The 17196-nt window shown below is 45.8% G+C and overlaps 2 protein-coding genes across 2 annotated transcripts; one reads left to right on the top strand and one right to left on the bottom strand.

Annotated features, from left to right (window-relative positions):
• Positions 1–286: 286 nt before the first annotated feature.
• Positions 287–1980, top strand: LOC121835688. Its single transcript, XM_042290137.1, has 3 exons — positions 287–479; positions 617–813; positions 1495–1980. Exons 1-3 carry the CDS (start codon positions 287–289, stop codon positions 1978–1980), a joined length of 876 nt encoding a protein of 291 aa, XP_042146071.1.
• Positions 1451–5570, bottom strand: LOC121835689 (protein ALP1-like). Its single transcript, XM_042290138.1, has 5 exons — positions 5565–5570; positions 5075–5514; positions 3974–4185; positions 2745–2921; positions 1451–1711 (listed from the first exon to the last, which is right to left on the bottom strand). Exons 1-4 carry the CDS (start codon positions 5568–5570, stop codon positions 2749–2751), a joined length of 831 nt encoding a protein of 276 aa, XP_042146072.1. The 3' UTR covers positions 1451–1711; positions 2745–2748.
• Positions 5571–17196: the final 11626 nt, after the last annotated feature.

A 17196-nucleotide genomic window follows, 5' to 3' on the forward strand; every position in this document is an offset into this window, starting at 1 on the left:
TTACGCAAGCCGACGAGACTGAAATGATCGGGTTGATCCAAGAACGCCGCTACCTGTGGGATGCAAAGGACGCGCGCTACCACCGACGAGACCTGAAGGACAAGGCCTATGAAGACGTCGCGAGTGTGCTGGGGCCCGGTTTTACAGGTATGCATAAAACGAGGGACCTGGAGTGTTGAATTTGCGCTGTCGTTTTCGCGTAAATTCAGCAGACCTGCGTTTTACAAACCTTAGCTTAGCTTACTTCAGCTCATAATAAGCGACACATATTCAGCTGCTTTGGCACATGCGTATTTGTACCCGATTCGCGCGGCTTGTTAACTTCGAGAAATACACATACAAACATTTGCGTGTACTGGTAGGTGTGAGAACGACAGTCTCACCTTCTGGACTGTCGTTCGTAAAGCAAATTTTCTGTTTTCTCCTGGTGAAATCTGCTTATCCAACTGCTATCTCGCCCCTGGAACAAGGTGACAATTGTACGTCATGTAAAGCTTACTGACATGCGATAGCGTCGAGTACAGAAACACAATGTACTAGCCACAGACAACATGCTTGTGTGCCCGATTGCCCTGCAGAGTTTTTTGTAGCCTATAACTGTTTGTGGTTCATGCAGGGGCAGCGGTGAAAGCCAGGTTCTCGAACCTGCGCTCGCAATTTCAGCGGGAGATCCGAAAGGTAAAGGGCAGCAACAAATCTGGAGCAAGTCTCGACGACCTGTATGTGCCCAGATGGGGCCACTATGTAGACCTCCTGTTCCTACAGAGTGCGTGTCCCCAACATGAGAGCCAGTCAAACATGGTCCCCCCAAATGTAAGTGACAAAAAGTAGCTGTAACCAGTCACCCATTTTTCTCACTCCATAACTGACAATGATTGCTTGTCCCAATTACTTTTGTATGCAAAATGTACACGTTCGCACAGCTACGAAGTGACCTTTCAATAGCCCAGCACTAAAGATTCGAGAAGCAAATATGAAATCACAGATGGTAGGTGTAGATTCTGTTGGAAGGTGCCAACAGACTGGACACCTCGGTTCCATGAGAACTACAGCGAGTTGGTGGGCACACTTTATTGTTTTGCTGGCAATGCCCGAGATGAAGCACTGTAAAATTGCATAGATACGTAAACAAAACATCCACACAGTGTGATAATTGTCAGATGCTTAATTATCACGTCGTTCATCTCTGGCACAGCAAAGGTTTCTTGCTGATATCTGTGAGTAAGCAATGTAAAAAGTGCAATGTTTAGCTGTGATGAGTACTACACTTAATTATAATCCAATCATAATCTACGGACATCAGATATAGCTCAATGCCATAAGGCCGATGACATTTTTCAACAAGGACCAGATTTCTCATAAAAATAGTTTCATGGGAAGAAAACTAGAAGCCAACAATCACTATATGCTGTGTGTTTTTATTTGTTGCAAATAAAGAAAATTATGTCATCTATACAAGCATTTTCATACTTGCAGGCTGAACCATGCTCGCAGGACAGCCGAAGCTCTCAAGTGGGAGCTGACAACAGCCCTTGGGGGCACTTGGAAGGGAGCGATCCTGTAGATCCCTCAAGCCTCGATTTGGAAGATGAGCTGAGCAGCTGCAGCCAAGCGCCCAGCCCAGGCAATGCCCCTAGCAGCTGCCATAGAGGCTCAAGCGACGGAGCTAGCACAAGCGGTGCCGGGAGTTCCAGTGGACGCCCAAGTGTGCCTGCAAAAAGGAAGCAGCCAGATGACTGTGCCGCTGAAAAGAGACTGCTTCTTGAGTCAGCAACACAGGCATTGAGTAAGGCCGTCGAGGCAACCAAGCAAAAGGACGAATGTGACGACTTCGGCGTCATGATGGCCAATGCGCTCCGGCATGTGCCGCAGGGCCCTCACAGGCAAATGGCTGGCCTGCTGGCGCACGAAGCTGTCGTCAAGTATAGCATAAACATTAACACTCGGCCCGAGATTATCCAGGTGGCGCCTGACGAATAAAGTCACACTGGGCTGGTGCTAAGTCCTCCCATATCCTGAAGTTATTTGCATATTCATTTCATCGGTCACCGCTGTGTCTCTGATAAGGCATCATGCTATCTGCATAATCTGTTTGACATCGGGCATACTCTGTTCACCCATAAGTGGAAGCACGGTGAAAGCTACATGCTTCTTGGACCAGCCGACTGTCTGTCTTGCACCATGGGGCCTATCCTCCCTGCCTGCCTTCCTTCCTCTTCCTCCCCCTCCCCCCCCCCCTCCCCCCCCACACACACACAAAGTAAAATCCTGGCTACATGCCTGCATCAACCAATATATAGGCGCATATTTGACTTCGGTGCCGCAGCGACACACTATCACAGTGTCTGTAGGCCCTTAAATTTACGCATTAGTCTACTTTTACGCTGCATTCCTACTTGAAGCAATGACAAATAGCATCACTATTCTTGCTTTATGTGTTGACGAGACGGGTCTGTACCAGACAAAAGCCCATAGTATGATACCTCGCCGTTTCATGCACAGGCAAATGCTCATCAAACAAGTGGTTGCTTAGGTGAACATGGGTTCGGTCAAGATAACTACTACGATTCATTGTTTAGTAGTGAACTAGCAGTCTTTCCAGGCAACCTAAAATGGAGGCTCCTGCTTTATCATAAACAAAGTTCTATTCAATGATTCAATCTGAAATCACCACTTTATTTTAAGTTTGTGCTTGTGACTTCCCATTTTATATTAAAATTTTGTCAGACCGTTTGAAGAAATACCTGTTTAGGGGATCATTCGCCACTGCCAGCTCACTTGTCCCTCGTTGACAAAGTAGTTCATGAACAAGTTGCGCACTGCCTTGGCAGTGTCACTGGAGTTGCTTCCGCCTCTTCGGAACTGTCTCATGGCACCAGCGGGAGTCACCCCCTGTCTCCATGATCCATTTCGCACATTGCCTGTGGGCCATAAAGAAATGTTACTGAGACACACAATTTTAAGAGTGTTTTGCCGCCTGGCGACCACACTGCTGCTGCAGCAATGCATGTGAGATTTAGCCACAGGATCTCACTCTAGCACGTCAGTAATATTACTGAGCTTTAAATTAACGCCATGTGTGTCACTGATCCCTTGGCTAAAACTCACCACGACTTTATCTACGTGGACAAAAGCGTACCAGTCTATTAATGTTCCATGACGAAGCCTCACTGAGTTAAAAGCTTCTATTTGATGTATGTAGCGACTCCAGAGTTGTATGAGAAGAATCCGTGAAATGCCTTTATCACGTTATCCTTCAGAGAGCCCCACATAATAACATATCGCAGCAGATTATATCGCATGAGCATTTTGCTAATTTCCACTAAGACCACTACATGGGCATCCATATTACAGGTTAGAACAACTATATCAGCTAATGTCCCTCTCCCAGATAGGACATAAGCAGCAGCAATCCCATGGCCGCTAAACGGATGGGGTGCCTAGTCATTTAAACTTGAAAGATGGGTGGGGCGGCGGGGGAGGGAAGGGGGGGGGGGGGGGGGGGGCAAAGGAAAGCAAATAAATTTATTCTGATGTTTACATGCAAGATCGGTGAGCTTTTGTCTAGTCAGTTTCTGAGCCCCTTTAGTCATTTCGAGTCATTTCTTCATGACAGAACAGTGTTGAAAAGTGTGAGCGCGGCTCCTGTATTTTAATAGAATGTTAATTCGTTGTTTCGTCGACATTCATGCATTTTCACGTAAGGGGAAGAGAAGGGGATGCCTCCAGGAAACAGGAGCACCACGAGACTCATTACGCGCTGCTCTGTCGGCCATGGACTGCACTACTCTGCGCCAAGGGCGCTATATAGTGCACTTAACAACCTCGCCGTGGGCGTGCGCTTGCACAGCTTGACATACCACGAGCAATTCATGCATTGCAGCCTGTTTCCTGTGAACTGAAGTTATGGCGGTGTCATACATACGCTGATCATCCCATTGCGGGATATAAAAGTGGTTCAGAGTATACACACCAGTCAAGATGTCTTCGACATCCAAGCTGTCCTGTGGGGTATACAGCTGCCGAGTTATCCGCTTTGACCGGAGGAAGTTGTGGAGAGCCACTGTGGCCAGAACGATGTCAGTGGCTCGCTTTGGGTCATGGCGAAGGGGAGACCGGTAGATTTGCCATCGGTTCACAAGCACTCCGAAGGCATTCTCAGACGTGCGGCGGGCACGTGAAAGCCTAGAAGAAAGTGCACAGGTGTCAACTAAGCAACTAAAATGTTGGAGTGCTTTCGTGTGATCCCCCAACCTAGACGGGCCTTTCTGACATTGCGAGCCGAAATGACGTGCCATGTCACTGCTGCAGCACTCGGAGCTAACAGGACCTTACGTCAGCCATTGGCAGACGTATTCCACGTTAACTGAAATCAAAACTAACTTCCCTCAAACATCTGGTCAAAACTTCAGCCCGTCGAAACCAGTGGCTCAGGATGGCCTAATCGATTAAGGTGCTGCCCCGCTTAGGCAGAGGTTATGGATTTAATTGCGACTCCTGGCCCAATTTTTTGCCAGCTCTTTCCTTCCAGCTTAATGAAAAAATTAAACTCCTTCCCCTTCACCCTTTCTTTTGCACATTACTCAAGGCTGCACTTGTCAAAAACAACCCTTCTCACCATATATATATATATATATAAATATATAAGTGAAATGGATTATTGAGGTTGCCTCAAGTGTATAGCCCGTAGCTCATATTTATCAGGCATATAAAAGAATAGTCCAAGATTGCACATAAATTAAAATGATGTGCTATCCATGATACTTTTTCATGCATGCTTCATCCCTTGAAGTCTCAAACTGCTGTATGTTTAGCTGAAGTGACATGACATGCATTATATCACACATTTGTCCACTTCTCCATAACCACTGAACCAACAGTAATAATTTACGGGTGAATCTCTACGCCTGATTTCTTTGCCTCTGTTTATGTGCACCGATCCCTTGCGCATACAAACATAGGTGCGCTGTTTGCATCTCCAATCTGCCCCATAGTATCTTCCAAAACTAGTAGGTATGCCAAATGAGCATGGGGATATAACTCGGCTCATACTATCCACAATAGTGCACTCTACCTGTAGTTAAACAGCCGCTTGTCAGTGGTGAGCTCAGCTGCAGGGTACGGTCTCATCAAGTAGGGTTTTAGCCCAAAGCCTTCATCCCCCACAATGACGTAGGGTGCCGAGTCTCTTGACCTAGGAAGCAGTTCGGCATCCGGAAGTATGGAGGGTTGCCTCTCCAGAGTCTCCTTAAGCTTGCAGGCACCCCAGATGCCGCTGTCGTTCATACGACCATTTCGGCCGACATCTACAAATATGAAGTTTAAGTCTGCATCCACCAGTGCCATCAAAACAATGCTGAAGAATCCTTTGTAGTTTCGGAACTGTGCCCCAGTCTCATGTGGTGGCACCAGGGCAACGTGTTTCCCATCCAGTGCACCAACGCAATGCGGAAACTGCCACAGGTCCTGGTAGCCCTGCGCAACGGCCTTCCACTCTGCAGGACTACTGGGCACCTGAAATAAAAGGAAAAGGTACTTACAACCGTAACAGATGTAACATTGACCTGCATGGCAAACCCAGGCTGGGCATTTAGGGGTGGATGGGTGGCTGACCCGAGAAAGCTTATTCTGATCAGGTTGTCAGCTTATCTTCAGAATTAGACCCGATAATGATGACAACCGGTTTAACCAACAGGCCATCTTGGTGTAACGAGTTAGCCAGACTTGTGGGCGAAACTTTTATTTTCTATTAGGTTCGGCGTGTGAAGTCTGTTGTCCATTAAGATACATTTTGGATTATTTTCAATGCACGGCAAGTTTGTGGGAGGGGGCAGGTATCACATTGTGTTTAAACATACTGCAAAAGTCGGAGAAACCTGGGAGCCCCTCATCTGCTACAAGTAAGCATCTGGCTCCTGCCATATGCCTTTGCTAATGAAGGCAATCATGCACAAATTCAAGCCTGCCAAAGCTACCTTCACGTGCATGATGGTGCTTTCTTGACTGGTGCCCTATGCATGCAAGAGATGCCACGTTTGCAATAGTCGGTTCGTGACCCCAAGCACGCGCTTTAAGTTCTTCAACCGACAGCTTCGTCCGCTATCCACCGTGTGCCCGAAGATTTTGATCAAAAAAGTGAATTAGTGCCGGACCCTCAATGGGCAGGTTCACATTTAGAATGCTTAGTGCCGTTTGCGTAGTAGTAGATGCCCTGCCTCCAACATGCGCTAGTTTTCCACCATGCTCTAGTAACACCTGCGCACTTGTGTTATAGAGAGTACAATGCTTGCATGAAAGGTGGGGCTTCTACTTCATTTTTAACCTCTCGGCAGCTATAGTAGTGAAGCCAGATCGATTACGGACATTTTCCGCAGGGACACGATTGCACTAGCTCCACTGCTCTTTGTTTCTTTGAATCAGCCGGGAGATACCTGCCACCTCAGACATAGTTTGAACTTTTCATGGCCCTTAATCCTCAAAGGGGCACTAAAGAAGTTTCTGAGATTCCCTTTTTTAAGTGATAAGGCATTCTACAATCTCGAACAATCCTAACATTACAATCATGTGCGTATTGCCATAGAAATCTGGGAAATCAAAGTGTGGAAAAATCCAGGGACAAATAAGCACAAGCATTTACGTGTTTCTGTGTCTTCATTTCGCGTTTTATAATTTTTATCCTTCGGAAATCTATGAAAAAAGAATGTCTATAATACCTTTAGGAAATCATCCCTGAGGACACTGTAGATTGCAGGACATACGTCTGCCACAATGTTGGACACGGTGTTGTGCGCCCTCCGGAAGTGGTACTGCAGCGATGTCTGACTGTCTTCTGAAAATAAGTATAGAAGATTGTGACAATGTTAATTTTTACCTTTCTACCGCCAGTTGGTGTCGTTTTAGCAAACATAATCCGCAAAAGAAAAAAGGAAATAGCCATAAAACAGTGAGGGAATGGCAGCATACCTAGGAAATACTGTATTACCGCAAAAAGTGTGGCTAGCGTTCCGTCCAGACGGAACGATAGTCGCCACTAGAGTTCCGTCTGAAATGCGAAGAGCTCGTGTTATTTGGGTCACCCCGATCGGACGGCGCGTGTATTACTGGGAAGCGTGTTAACCCACACCCCCGCCTGCGTTCACGTCGCTTCGACCAAAAAAAAAAAAATTAGCACCCACCGTTAATCAAACCAATACCTCCTAGTTTTTGATCAAACCCGGGTCCGCTGTGTGTAAAGCAGACACCTTTCCACTACGCTACACCACCGCTGCAGAAACCGATTTTCACCATTCGTTTTATACGAGACCCAACGTAGTGCGTATAGCAATTTCCGTCCGAGCTGCACTCCGGAGTGCATATAGCATTACTCTTTATTTATTGTTTTTTTTTTTTTTTTTTTTTTTTTTTGGGGGGGGGGGGGGGGGTATTTTGCTGACACCGGCAGACTGCCACACGTGAAAGTAGACGCGGCCCAAAAGAAAGGGAGGCTGCTTCGGCAATAATTTTACCGGGCTAATGTGCCGGCAAAATAGGGAACTCCTGGCTGCTGAAGCAGCACGAATTCGTACATAAAGCAAGGCCGAAACTTACCAGTGGCAAGATATCGCAATGTAATTGCGAGCCGCTCTCCGGCCGGGACACACAACCGGAAATTCGTGTCCCTTTTCTCGATTAAAGGTCGAACCCTTGCGAGAAGCTCCTCAAAGGAGCCAGTGTCCATTCGGATCCAGCGACGGTATGCTTCTGAATCTTCTAAGGCCAACTCCCTCATTAGATTCTCGTAAGCGCCTTGTTGATGCACTCTTTGCAGCCACTGGCTGGTCCACTTTGATCGCGGCTTCTTGGTTGGTGGCATCTCGTCGTCTGAGTCTACGGCACATAAAAGCACCAAAGAGCCGCAGCAGCAGTTTCTACGTCGTGCGCCATCCCGAAGAGCTGAGGCAAACGGCGGCGGGAGCTAAACGCAAGTGCGCACAAGATAACGCGAGCGAGTTCGCTCTAGCACGATGAACGCCGCGGACCAGGGTGGCCCCGGACGGTAGCTTGCGCCACCTAACCGCAGCGCCAAACGGTCAAGCTGTTTTTCGCGTTTTTGACGACAAACGCGCTGTCAATGAGCACGACGAGCAATAAAATAACAATATTTGCGAGAAAAACGCGGATAAGCACAAAAAGCAAGACAAGCGACTGGAAAAATCTACCAGCGACTCGGAAAAAAAAGAAGCCCACAAATACGCTTTTAATAAGCGGAACTGGCCACCCTGCTGCGGACGCACCGACTCGACGCGATGGTTCCGGTTGCACTTCGCGCACTGCGCAAATGATCGAAAGAGAGGAAGGGTACGAAAGGAGGGGTGAGGAAGGGGGTACTTCGTGTCGTTCAACATGCTTTCTTGGTGTGACAGGCTGTTGTCCGACCGTCGGACAACAAGTCGGCGGAGATGGTTTCCGGGCGACAACGACATGTTTCCCGGAAGTTGCTGTTGCCGCAATGTGACAGGGTAGCCGGACACGTGTTTCCGTCGTGTTCTCAGACATAGTCCTCCGACTGTTTCCGCAGTGTGACACCGCCTTAACAATCGTTAAGTAACGGTTCAAAGTTGCACTGTAAAAAATTTACGCCAATTTGACGTGTCTTTCCCTCGTCAAAAAAGACGGGCACGCTCATCATTTCAAAATACGAGGATGCCCACATTATTTATTTGGCGCGAGAGCTGCTGAGCCTTCCAGAAAAGCCGAAATTCCAGGAGTGCAAGCATGCGCAGATGGCGAGGAGTTGAATGCCCCGCCGCGCAGCGCGCAGCCCCGCAGCTCTTTCGCGGCGCTCCTCTCTCGCAGAATGGCGGTCTTGGTGCGTTGTTGCGGTTGTTGCAACACCCATCTCTGTTGTTTTGCGGTTTTGCTCCGAGTCGTGCGCCCGTGCCGCGCAGGCGCGAACAGAGGTTGCAGCAGCTATCGCCATGCTATCGCTCTTCGGGTGTTCGTCGAACTCGCCTCGGTGGCTGTTGACATCGTGGTCAGTGTAGTGTTCTGTGATGCATCAGGCCCTCATCAGCTCATCGACGACTAAATCGCCCACTTCAAGGTATGCAATGTGACTTTATCCTTGCAATGTCTTGCTTACGTATTGTAATCGAATATTTCTCCATGTTCGCGGTTCGAGTGCTTTCGGTTGAAGACGGAAAGCGCTCGAGCGTGTTCGAAATCTGCGGTCTGAGAACACGGGCGTCCACCGACACATCGTGCTTTTGGTGTTTCTTTTTCAGCACGTTATGTTTTCTGTTATAATATGCACGTGTTTATTTATCCGTGCTGCAGCGGCGGCGCCTTTATTCAGAGCCCTGCGCCTTATCTCTTAGGAGAACTCGTGAGTACGACCTTTTATGGAAGCTTAGTTTCTGTGTTTGTTTTTGCAACAACATTGATGCAGCCAGACAACATGAGCGAGCGGCTAACGTCTTTGTAACGACGCAATGTCATTGAACGACGTTTTAGCGGCTTCGAAAACGGAAGTTTCCAGTGCACTCGATTCACGAGCCTCTAAGACGTACACAAAACTATTGGCCGCCCTCGTAATTTGACGGGAAATTTCTCAAGCAGCTTGGAGGGTTAATTGTTGTAAACATCCACTCTGCAGCTCGCTGCTGGCTCTGACTTTATATTTAACAGTGTGCTTATTTTTTATATCGTATTTTCCGGGCTATAGTCCAAGGTCTATACATGTTTAAAGGGACAATGAAGACGATTTTATTTAATTTTTTTAAAAAGGTGTTTTAATGCTTCTTGGGAACATAGCATGCCGCCCAATTTTTTGTAGACATTTATGACGCGTATTTATGTGCCTACGAAAGAAGTAAAGAAACCGAAACTGAACCATCTCCACTCTTGTTTCTGGGCCTCCGAAAACGGAGGTGACGTAGGAGTGACGTCAAGTGTGAATAGTCGGTATCGGTAGTATTTAGGAGATTGAGACTCTGGTTACCGCGGTGGGTTATAGCAGCACGGTCGTTGCGCGCCGACTCTGTCAACATGGACGAATGCCGCTCTCGCGAGCGAGTTCGAGCTTCCGTTCAGTGACCGAACACCAACGGAACGGGAGTACGTGTGTGGCGGCCTCTGCATGCCATCACCCGACGGAGACCGCCCAGACGGCAACGAGCGGCCCGCATGCCGAAGGACGGACGCGGGGGAGATGCCGAAGGGAAAGCGGCAGCGATCCCACCGTTCCGGGATCCGGTTCCTCCGCGGACTTCCTCTTTTCGTCGTCAAAGAACACGAACAGCAACCCACACGTGAAAACTAGCGTCGCCCGAACGAATACTGGTCTTCAGTCGACCGTTAGAACAGCAATCTACAGCTACCATTTTGCAAAATCTTTCGAGTACCGTGTTCTTTTTTAATTTTATTTTGTCGGCCCGTAGTTGCTCGTTGCCGGTTTCACGTCCAGCGTAGCAAAGAAAAAAACAATGATGCTGCTTTATTTGTGGTTTAGTAATCATTTCCGATCCGATTTATACTTTTGATCATTATTCAAGCGGAAATTAGAACAGTATTCCTAAAAATCGCGAACCAAAACGTGACCGAGGGCACGTTTCTCGTTTCGACCAATCGCTGACGCGTCTCTTGTGACGTCGCGCTCCTTGGCCTCGCATCGGTCACGTGAGCTCCGCTTCTCCTGGTTTCTCCCGCAGCTCTCGGGGCGTCGCCCCAGTCGATCCCGGTACGATTATTACCGCGACTGTTTAATTGATTTGCGCGGCACACAAGCGCCGGTTTCGGCTGAAATATCGGCAACGTAGCCTGAGACGTGCCTGGAACCCAATTCAATCGCCAAAAAGATCTCCGAAATTGCCTTCATTGTCCCTTTAAAAGCTGAAAATTTAGGCTGTGCGGGCTCTCTACGCGTGCGGACTATACACGAATTTTGTTTTTCAAGATCGTTCATTATGAGGAGATGTGACGGATTTTGTGAGTGAAAGAGTGTGTTAATGATGATTTATGTATATTATAGGCAGGCACAAAGCCAGGGGGAGACCCCCCCCCCCCCCCCCCCCCCCCGAAACAAAATTTTGGCTACGTGCCTGATTGTAGGCTTCTTTGTGTGCTAAGAAAGCAGACATGTGTCAAGGTGTGCCGTCTATAGGAAGATTTTCGTGTCGACTAAGCACCAGGTGCCGACTATGCACGGCACGCGGACTATGCACCGGGTGCGGACTATCAAGTATCTAAGCAAGAACTTTTACTTTGAACCCCCAATTTGCCCCTGCGGACTATACACCGGGTACGGACTATAGCCCGGAAAATCGCCAACTATAATTAAAGCCTCTTATCGCTTGACCTCGCTCTCCCCGCGTGAGTATGCGGAGAGGCGGTGACCACGTTGTGCAGAATCGACAGTTGACTGGTCAAACGAACATTCAGCTTCCACCGCACAGTCTGTTTAGGGGTGAACATTTCGCAAAATTGTAATAATTAGCTCAGCATACCCAACGGCTGATCGGCTTCGCAGAAGTTTATATTTTATTTATTTTTCTGCGCTTTCTTGTTTTATTTCTCATTGATGAGTACTGTTCATTCATTTGCACACCTGAGTCATTAGACAGCTGAAATGACATCGAAAGCTTCTTGTGATATAGTTTTTTTTTGTAATCTTGAACGGACTGTAAAGGAAAATGAAGGTGATATATATGTGGATGCCATCCTCACTGTATAATTGTAGGGCTCGGCGGACATTAGACAGGCGGATAAACGTCAAAATATGTTTACTAATTAACCAAAAATTGTAAAGTCACTGTTTAATTACATAGCTTTTTACTTTTCTTTTCTTATTTCTCTGTAGATTACACTTGTTCAGCTTCAGACTCCCCGGCCGTGACACTTCCCCTTTGGACTCGGTTTAATGATTTTGTGTTTAGTATAGTTGCGTTATTTGTTTAGTATAGTTACGTTTATTATCATTAGTGCATGATTTTTTTTAACGAGGTTATAATTGCTTCCTCTTTTTTGCAGTGGCTATTTTCAAACCTAACGTTGCATTTGCATATGTTGGTGTGCATGTGCATGGTGTGTGTCTGCATCTAACTGTGTCACATGACACCTGTGACATCCTATTGACGTCTGCATGTAGTTGCTTCACTTTGCACTCGGGCTCAAAGTATAGCTATGTTGGACTGTTAATTTCAGGGTGGCATATCCCACAAGCCTCATGTTGGCTGTGATGTGCCCGTCATGCTAACTGATGTGCGCTAGATACAATAAATGTATTATATTATTATTATTATGAATATTATTATTATTATTATTTAGCAGGTTAATGGGCCTCTTCGCAATTGCAATTTTAAAGAGAGTAATGTAACCCCAAAACTCTAACCGGCGATTTCCGAATAACATGGATTACCTCAAAACTTGCTGCTTTTTCACAAAATTGTTTCATTTAGGTTGGGCTTTAATAATGTCTCCGTTTAAAATTGCAATCGCAGCATAGCCCATTATACCAGTTCCTTAGAGGGTAAGTAACATATTTTGGTTAGTAAACATAATTTTATGTTTATTCACTTATCTAACGTTTGTCATTGCTGTGGTATTGCTGGCTCTGCAGTGTGTGACCCAATTGTTATATGTTTGTTATAGGTACTTTGGCCAGATAAACCTCAAAAGAGGTACCAGGTGTGCACCATGCCGTACCGCAAAGAGCGGCATTTATCCGAAAGTGCTCAGGCTCATCAAGGAAGGGAAATGAACCCGTAGGTACTATCCAAAGATTGCCAGCCGCTCTCTTCAAGCCGCATGGAGAGCTCTATGAGTTCAGCAAGCGTTCCTAGTGGTCCTTGGGATATTTCATGCTGGAGGCTTATGTAGTATTGGTCTTGTCTTTGTAACTTTGTGGGTATAAGGCAAGCTGTATTAAATTTATTGCAGGTTCCAGTTACACCAAGCTGGTGCACTTACCCTCAGGTTGCAAGCCGCTCTCTTCAAGTCGTATGGGGTGCTTTATGAGGTGAGCAAGCATTTCTAGCAATCCTTGGGACATGTCGTGCTTTAGGCTTATGTATTACTGGCCTTGTCTTTGTTACATTGTGGTATATGGCATGCTGTACTAAATTTATTGCAGGTCCCAGCTGCACCAAACAGGTGCACGCACCATTACAGATTGCAAGCCGTTCTCTTTAAGCCACATGGAATGTTTCATGAGGTGAGCGTGCATTTGTAGTGGTCCTTGGGACATGTGCTGTAGGCTTATGTATTACTGGCTTTGTCTTTGTTGTATACGCCAGGCTGTATTAAATATATTGCAGGTCCCAGCAACAAAAATTGCAAGCCGCTCTCTTCAAGCCGCGTGGAGTGCTCTCTGAGGTGAGCAATGATTTCTGGTGGTCCTTGGTACATGCCCTTCTGGGGGTTTATGTAATACTGACCTTGTCTTTGTTATTTTCTGGTATATGGCAAGCTGCATTAACTTTCTCGCAGTTCCCATCTACACCAAGCGGGTTGACCCACCGTCAGACCGCAAGCCGCTGTCTTCAAGCCGCACAAAGTGTTCTATGAGGTGAGCAATCATTTCTGGCTGTCTTTGGTGCATGCCATGCTGGGGGTTTATGTAATACTGGCTTTGTCTTTGTTACTTTCTGGTTCATGGCAAGCTGCATTAACTTTCTCGCAGTTCCCATCTACACCAAACGGGTTGACCCACCGTCAGACCGCAAGCCGCTGTCTTCAAGCCGCACAAAGTGTTCAGTGAGGTGAGCAATCATTTCTGGCGGTCTTTGGTGCATGCCTGCTGGGGGTTTATGTAATACTGGCCTTGTCTTTGTTACTTTCTGGTATATGGCAAGCTGCGTCAACCTTCTTGCAGGTCCCAGCTGCACCAAGCGGGTAGACCCACCGTCAAAGACCGCAAGCCGCTTTCTTCAAGCCGCACAGAGTGTTCTGAGGTGAGCAATCATTTCTGGCGGCCCTTGGTACATACCATGCTGGGGGTTTATGTAAAACTGGCCTTCTCCAGTTTGATCCAGTTTTACCTAAGGAAAAGGTGGACCTCTATAGTGGGATGGACATGCATTCAATATTTTTATATACATGTATACAAAGCTGTATATCTTGATTCGAACGAAATTAAAAAAAAAAAAAAATGGCACGAGTTACTTAAATGATTTCCTCACTGTGTGTTTATGGGACTTGGAGGACATTAGTTAAGGGGATAACCGTTGCAGAATGTTAATCAAAACTAATGAAAAAAAATTTTTTAATAATGTTTTTAATTAATTGTTTTATGGGATACGTTTCAATTCTAGTTTCAAAGGCAGTAAATATTAGACTAACAGAGTTTCTGTATAGCAACAAGGTTCAAGATATGGAATGCTAAAAATTTGCTTTTTTTGTCACCCGATTCGAAAGTTGCGCACTCGGGGAAGACCTCAGGATGTTGTGCGAACCTGGTTGCTTCGGACGCACCTTTTTTATCTTGGAAGTATGACGCGGATGCATCTACCAAGGACACACTGTCGAGATAGTGACGATGTGCCCAGTACGACTATGTCACTCTTCCACCCACCATTAACGGCACAAATTCTTGAGCTCCTGAGCGCGGTTTTTGCATCCAACATTAAAACACAAAAGTTGGACAATGAATATGTAGAAGCCGCTTGGCATTTGGTGAATTGTTTAAGTCGGGATAGCCTTTAATATTGGCTGGCTTTTAACACTGCTGTTGCAGCATGGCCGATAAAGCCATTAGTTACAAAGCTAACAAATTTTCGTCAATTAGTCAACATACTGTGACGGTTATCCCCTTTACTGATGTCCACAGAGTCCTACGAATGCGCAATGAAGAAGACATTCTGATAACTCTCGCGGTCTTTTTTGAAAATTCTGTTAGCTTTGATATAGAATGATGTGTATACATGTAAAACGACTTGTAGAATGTAATCATGCACATGATTGTGTTACAAGGCTTTGTTTTTCACCCAATTAAGTAGTGCATTTTTATCGCAACCCTCCAAAAATAAGCAAAGCATCCAGTTTGGCATTCAAATTGTATTGTATTTCAGTAATAAATCAACGGACTACTACTTGGTTCGCCTTTGGCTTCATACTGAGAATAATAGGCATGTGTGAATCATGAATTTTGGGCTTAAAGTGTATAATGACTTGAGCTTATTACCTTTTCAGTTGAATATCACAGTGTCTGCACCTCTCTCCAAGCCTGTTACTTAGTGCCGTCACGCTAGCCTCAGCCATCCTGACAGTGTTGGTATCACTTGTTTAGCTGTAGGCTGCTTTGATTACTTTAGTACATATGTTTTCAAAATGCAGTAATATGTCAGTGAAGGAACATGATCGTGCATGAATAGTAACTTTAGGTATGGTACAAAAAAATACCTAATATCAGGGGCAGATAGTCATCCACTGAAATAAAGTTAGAAGTGAATAATTTTGATTACCAAACTGAATGCTCTCTTAAAATTCTCAAGGATCTGCTTAAGCTGCACAGTTGGAATCGAGGCAGCAAGCAAAGCTTGTTATTTATTTATGCTTGTCAGCATCATGCTGCATGGGCATATAGATTTATAAGTGTACATAATCAGCATGAGGGCAATACATATACTTTTTAAATGAAATTCTAATTGATCTCGTTATCATCGCCCCACTGCCAAAGCTCGGTTAGTTCTGATCCAAATTATGTAGTGGCTCTGGCTATCATCAGGTCAAGGCCCACATAGAGGTTGTGAGTATAAATATATGATTTGATGGTCTTCTCGCTATGCTCATCCTTCAATTTCAAATTAGAACTGTTGCTGCAATGTCGTGACATAGCATGTTAGGACATTGCAGCCTAATACATATTCTTGATAACAGAATAGCTACAGTGTTATTTGTTTTCTAAATTTGACCTTGAGGGGAGTACCGACATCCATCAGATGCATAAACATTCACGTAACCATTTTTAAATTTTTTTCTTAATTCCTCCTGTGTACATGTCAAAACCTCTCCGCTATAGAGGTGTGCATTTCCCACCAAAGTATGAGTCTGCACTGCGACAAAGCGAGATTCTTGCGACCGGGGTGTTACTCCACCACCTAGATAAGCAGAAGGCCTCCGCGCCATCATCACAGCCAGATCGATTGAGGCCTGAGATTGGACACGAGTGCTGTGTCAGTGTTCGGCCGGGGCTCGTGTTCCATCAGCACGTCGAAGGTCGGACTCGGGCCCAGTAGCCGAGTTAGCGCCATCCGACTGTGATGATGTTTCATGACGGGAGAGGAGGCGACGCCCAGGCTTTTATTATTCTATAGGTGGTGTTGGGTGTTAACGCGATTAATGCGATTGCGGAGTCTGCTCCATGGGTTTCGCTTCTCCGCAGCGCAGTGCACATGCGGAGAAGCGCTCTGAACAAAGCCAATTCATTGCAATGGTGACTTTACGAGCGCTTTGAAATGTTCGACTGGCGTAAACGACTTTATTTTCACGAGCTTGTTATTTCATACATTTTGTGAAGTGTCAGTTTTGGAAATACTTTGCGGGAACAAAATTTCACAATCAGGAGTAATGTTCAATGTATTCGTAGCCATGGGGTTACTTATTTTGCATGACCAATTTGAAGCAATTTCGATAAACTCGCAAACAGTAAGCCTTTGCAAAAATTAAGCCGTTTACATTAGTACGATTAATGTTGAAACCAATATCAAATATCGTATAATACTAAACTGCTATAAGAAAATTTTAATATTAGCACAGCCCTGAAAAATGGCCATTTGCGGATGCTTTCGCTGTGGCCTTCATCAATCCATATGGGCTTCAAATGTAGCAGCTGCAACCTTGAATCTGGAAAAGGCTATTGTTTGTCACACATTTTCTTTATGGTGCCTAAGGTTTGATGTAATAAATGTTGTGCCCTGCAGTGAAGACTATTACCTGTAGCATAGCCCTGGGCATGCAAAGAAGGCACACCAGCAATGTCTGACATATCAGACTTTCAGAAATGCTATTGTCTGATTTTCCTCACCCTTTTGTCAGGATGAATCTGTTACTATCTTTCTTGCTTTCCTCTCATAGTGGTCCTTTGAGCGAGTTATGTGACGTTATATCATAGGGTGGCATAGGGTAATTTTCTCTTCTCTTTTCCCGCAGGATGTAATGGCACACCATCATCACCAAGCAGAGTGTACAGTGAGGAAACTCGGAAACTTGAATAAAGTGATA

This window comes from Ixodes scapularis, unplaced genomic scaffold (genome assembly GCF_016920785.2).
Source record: "Ixodes scapularis isolate PalLabHiFi unplaced genomic scaffold, ASM1692078v2 PGA_scaffold1__304_contigs__length_218370807, whole genome shotgun sequence".
In the NCBI taxonomy this organism is placed as follows: Eukaryota; Metazoa; Arthropoda; class Arachnida; order Ixodida; family Ixodidae; genus Ixodes; species Ixodes scapularis.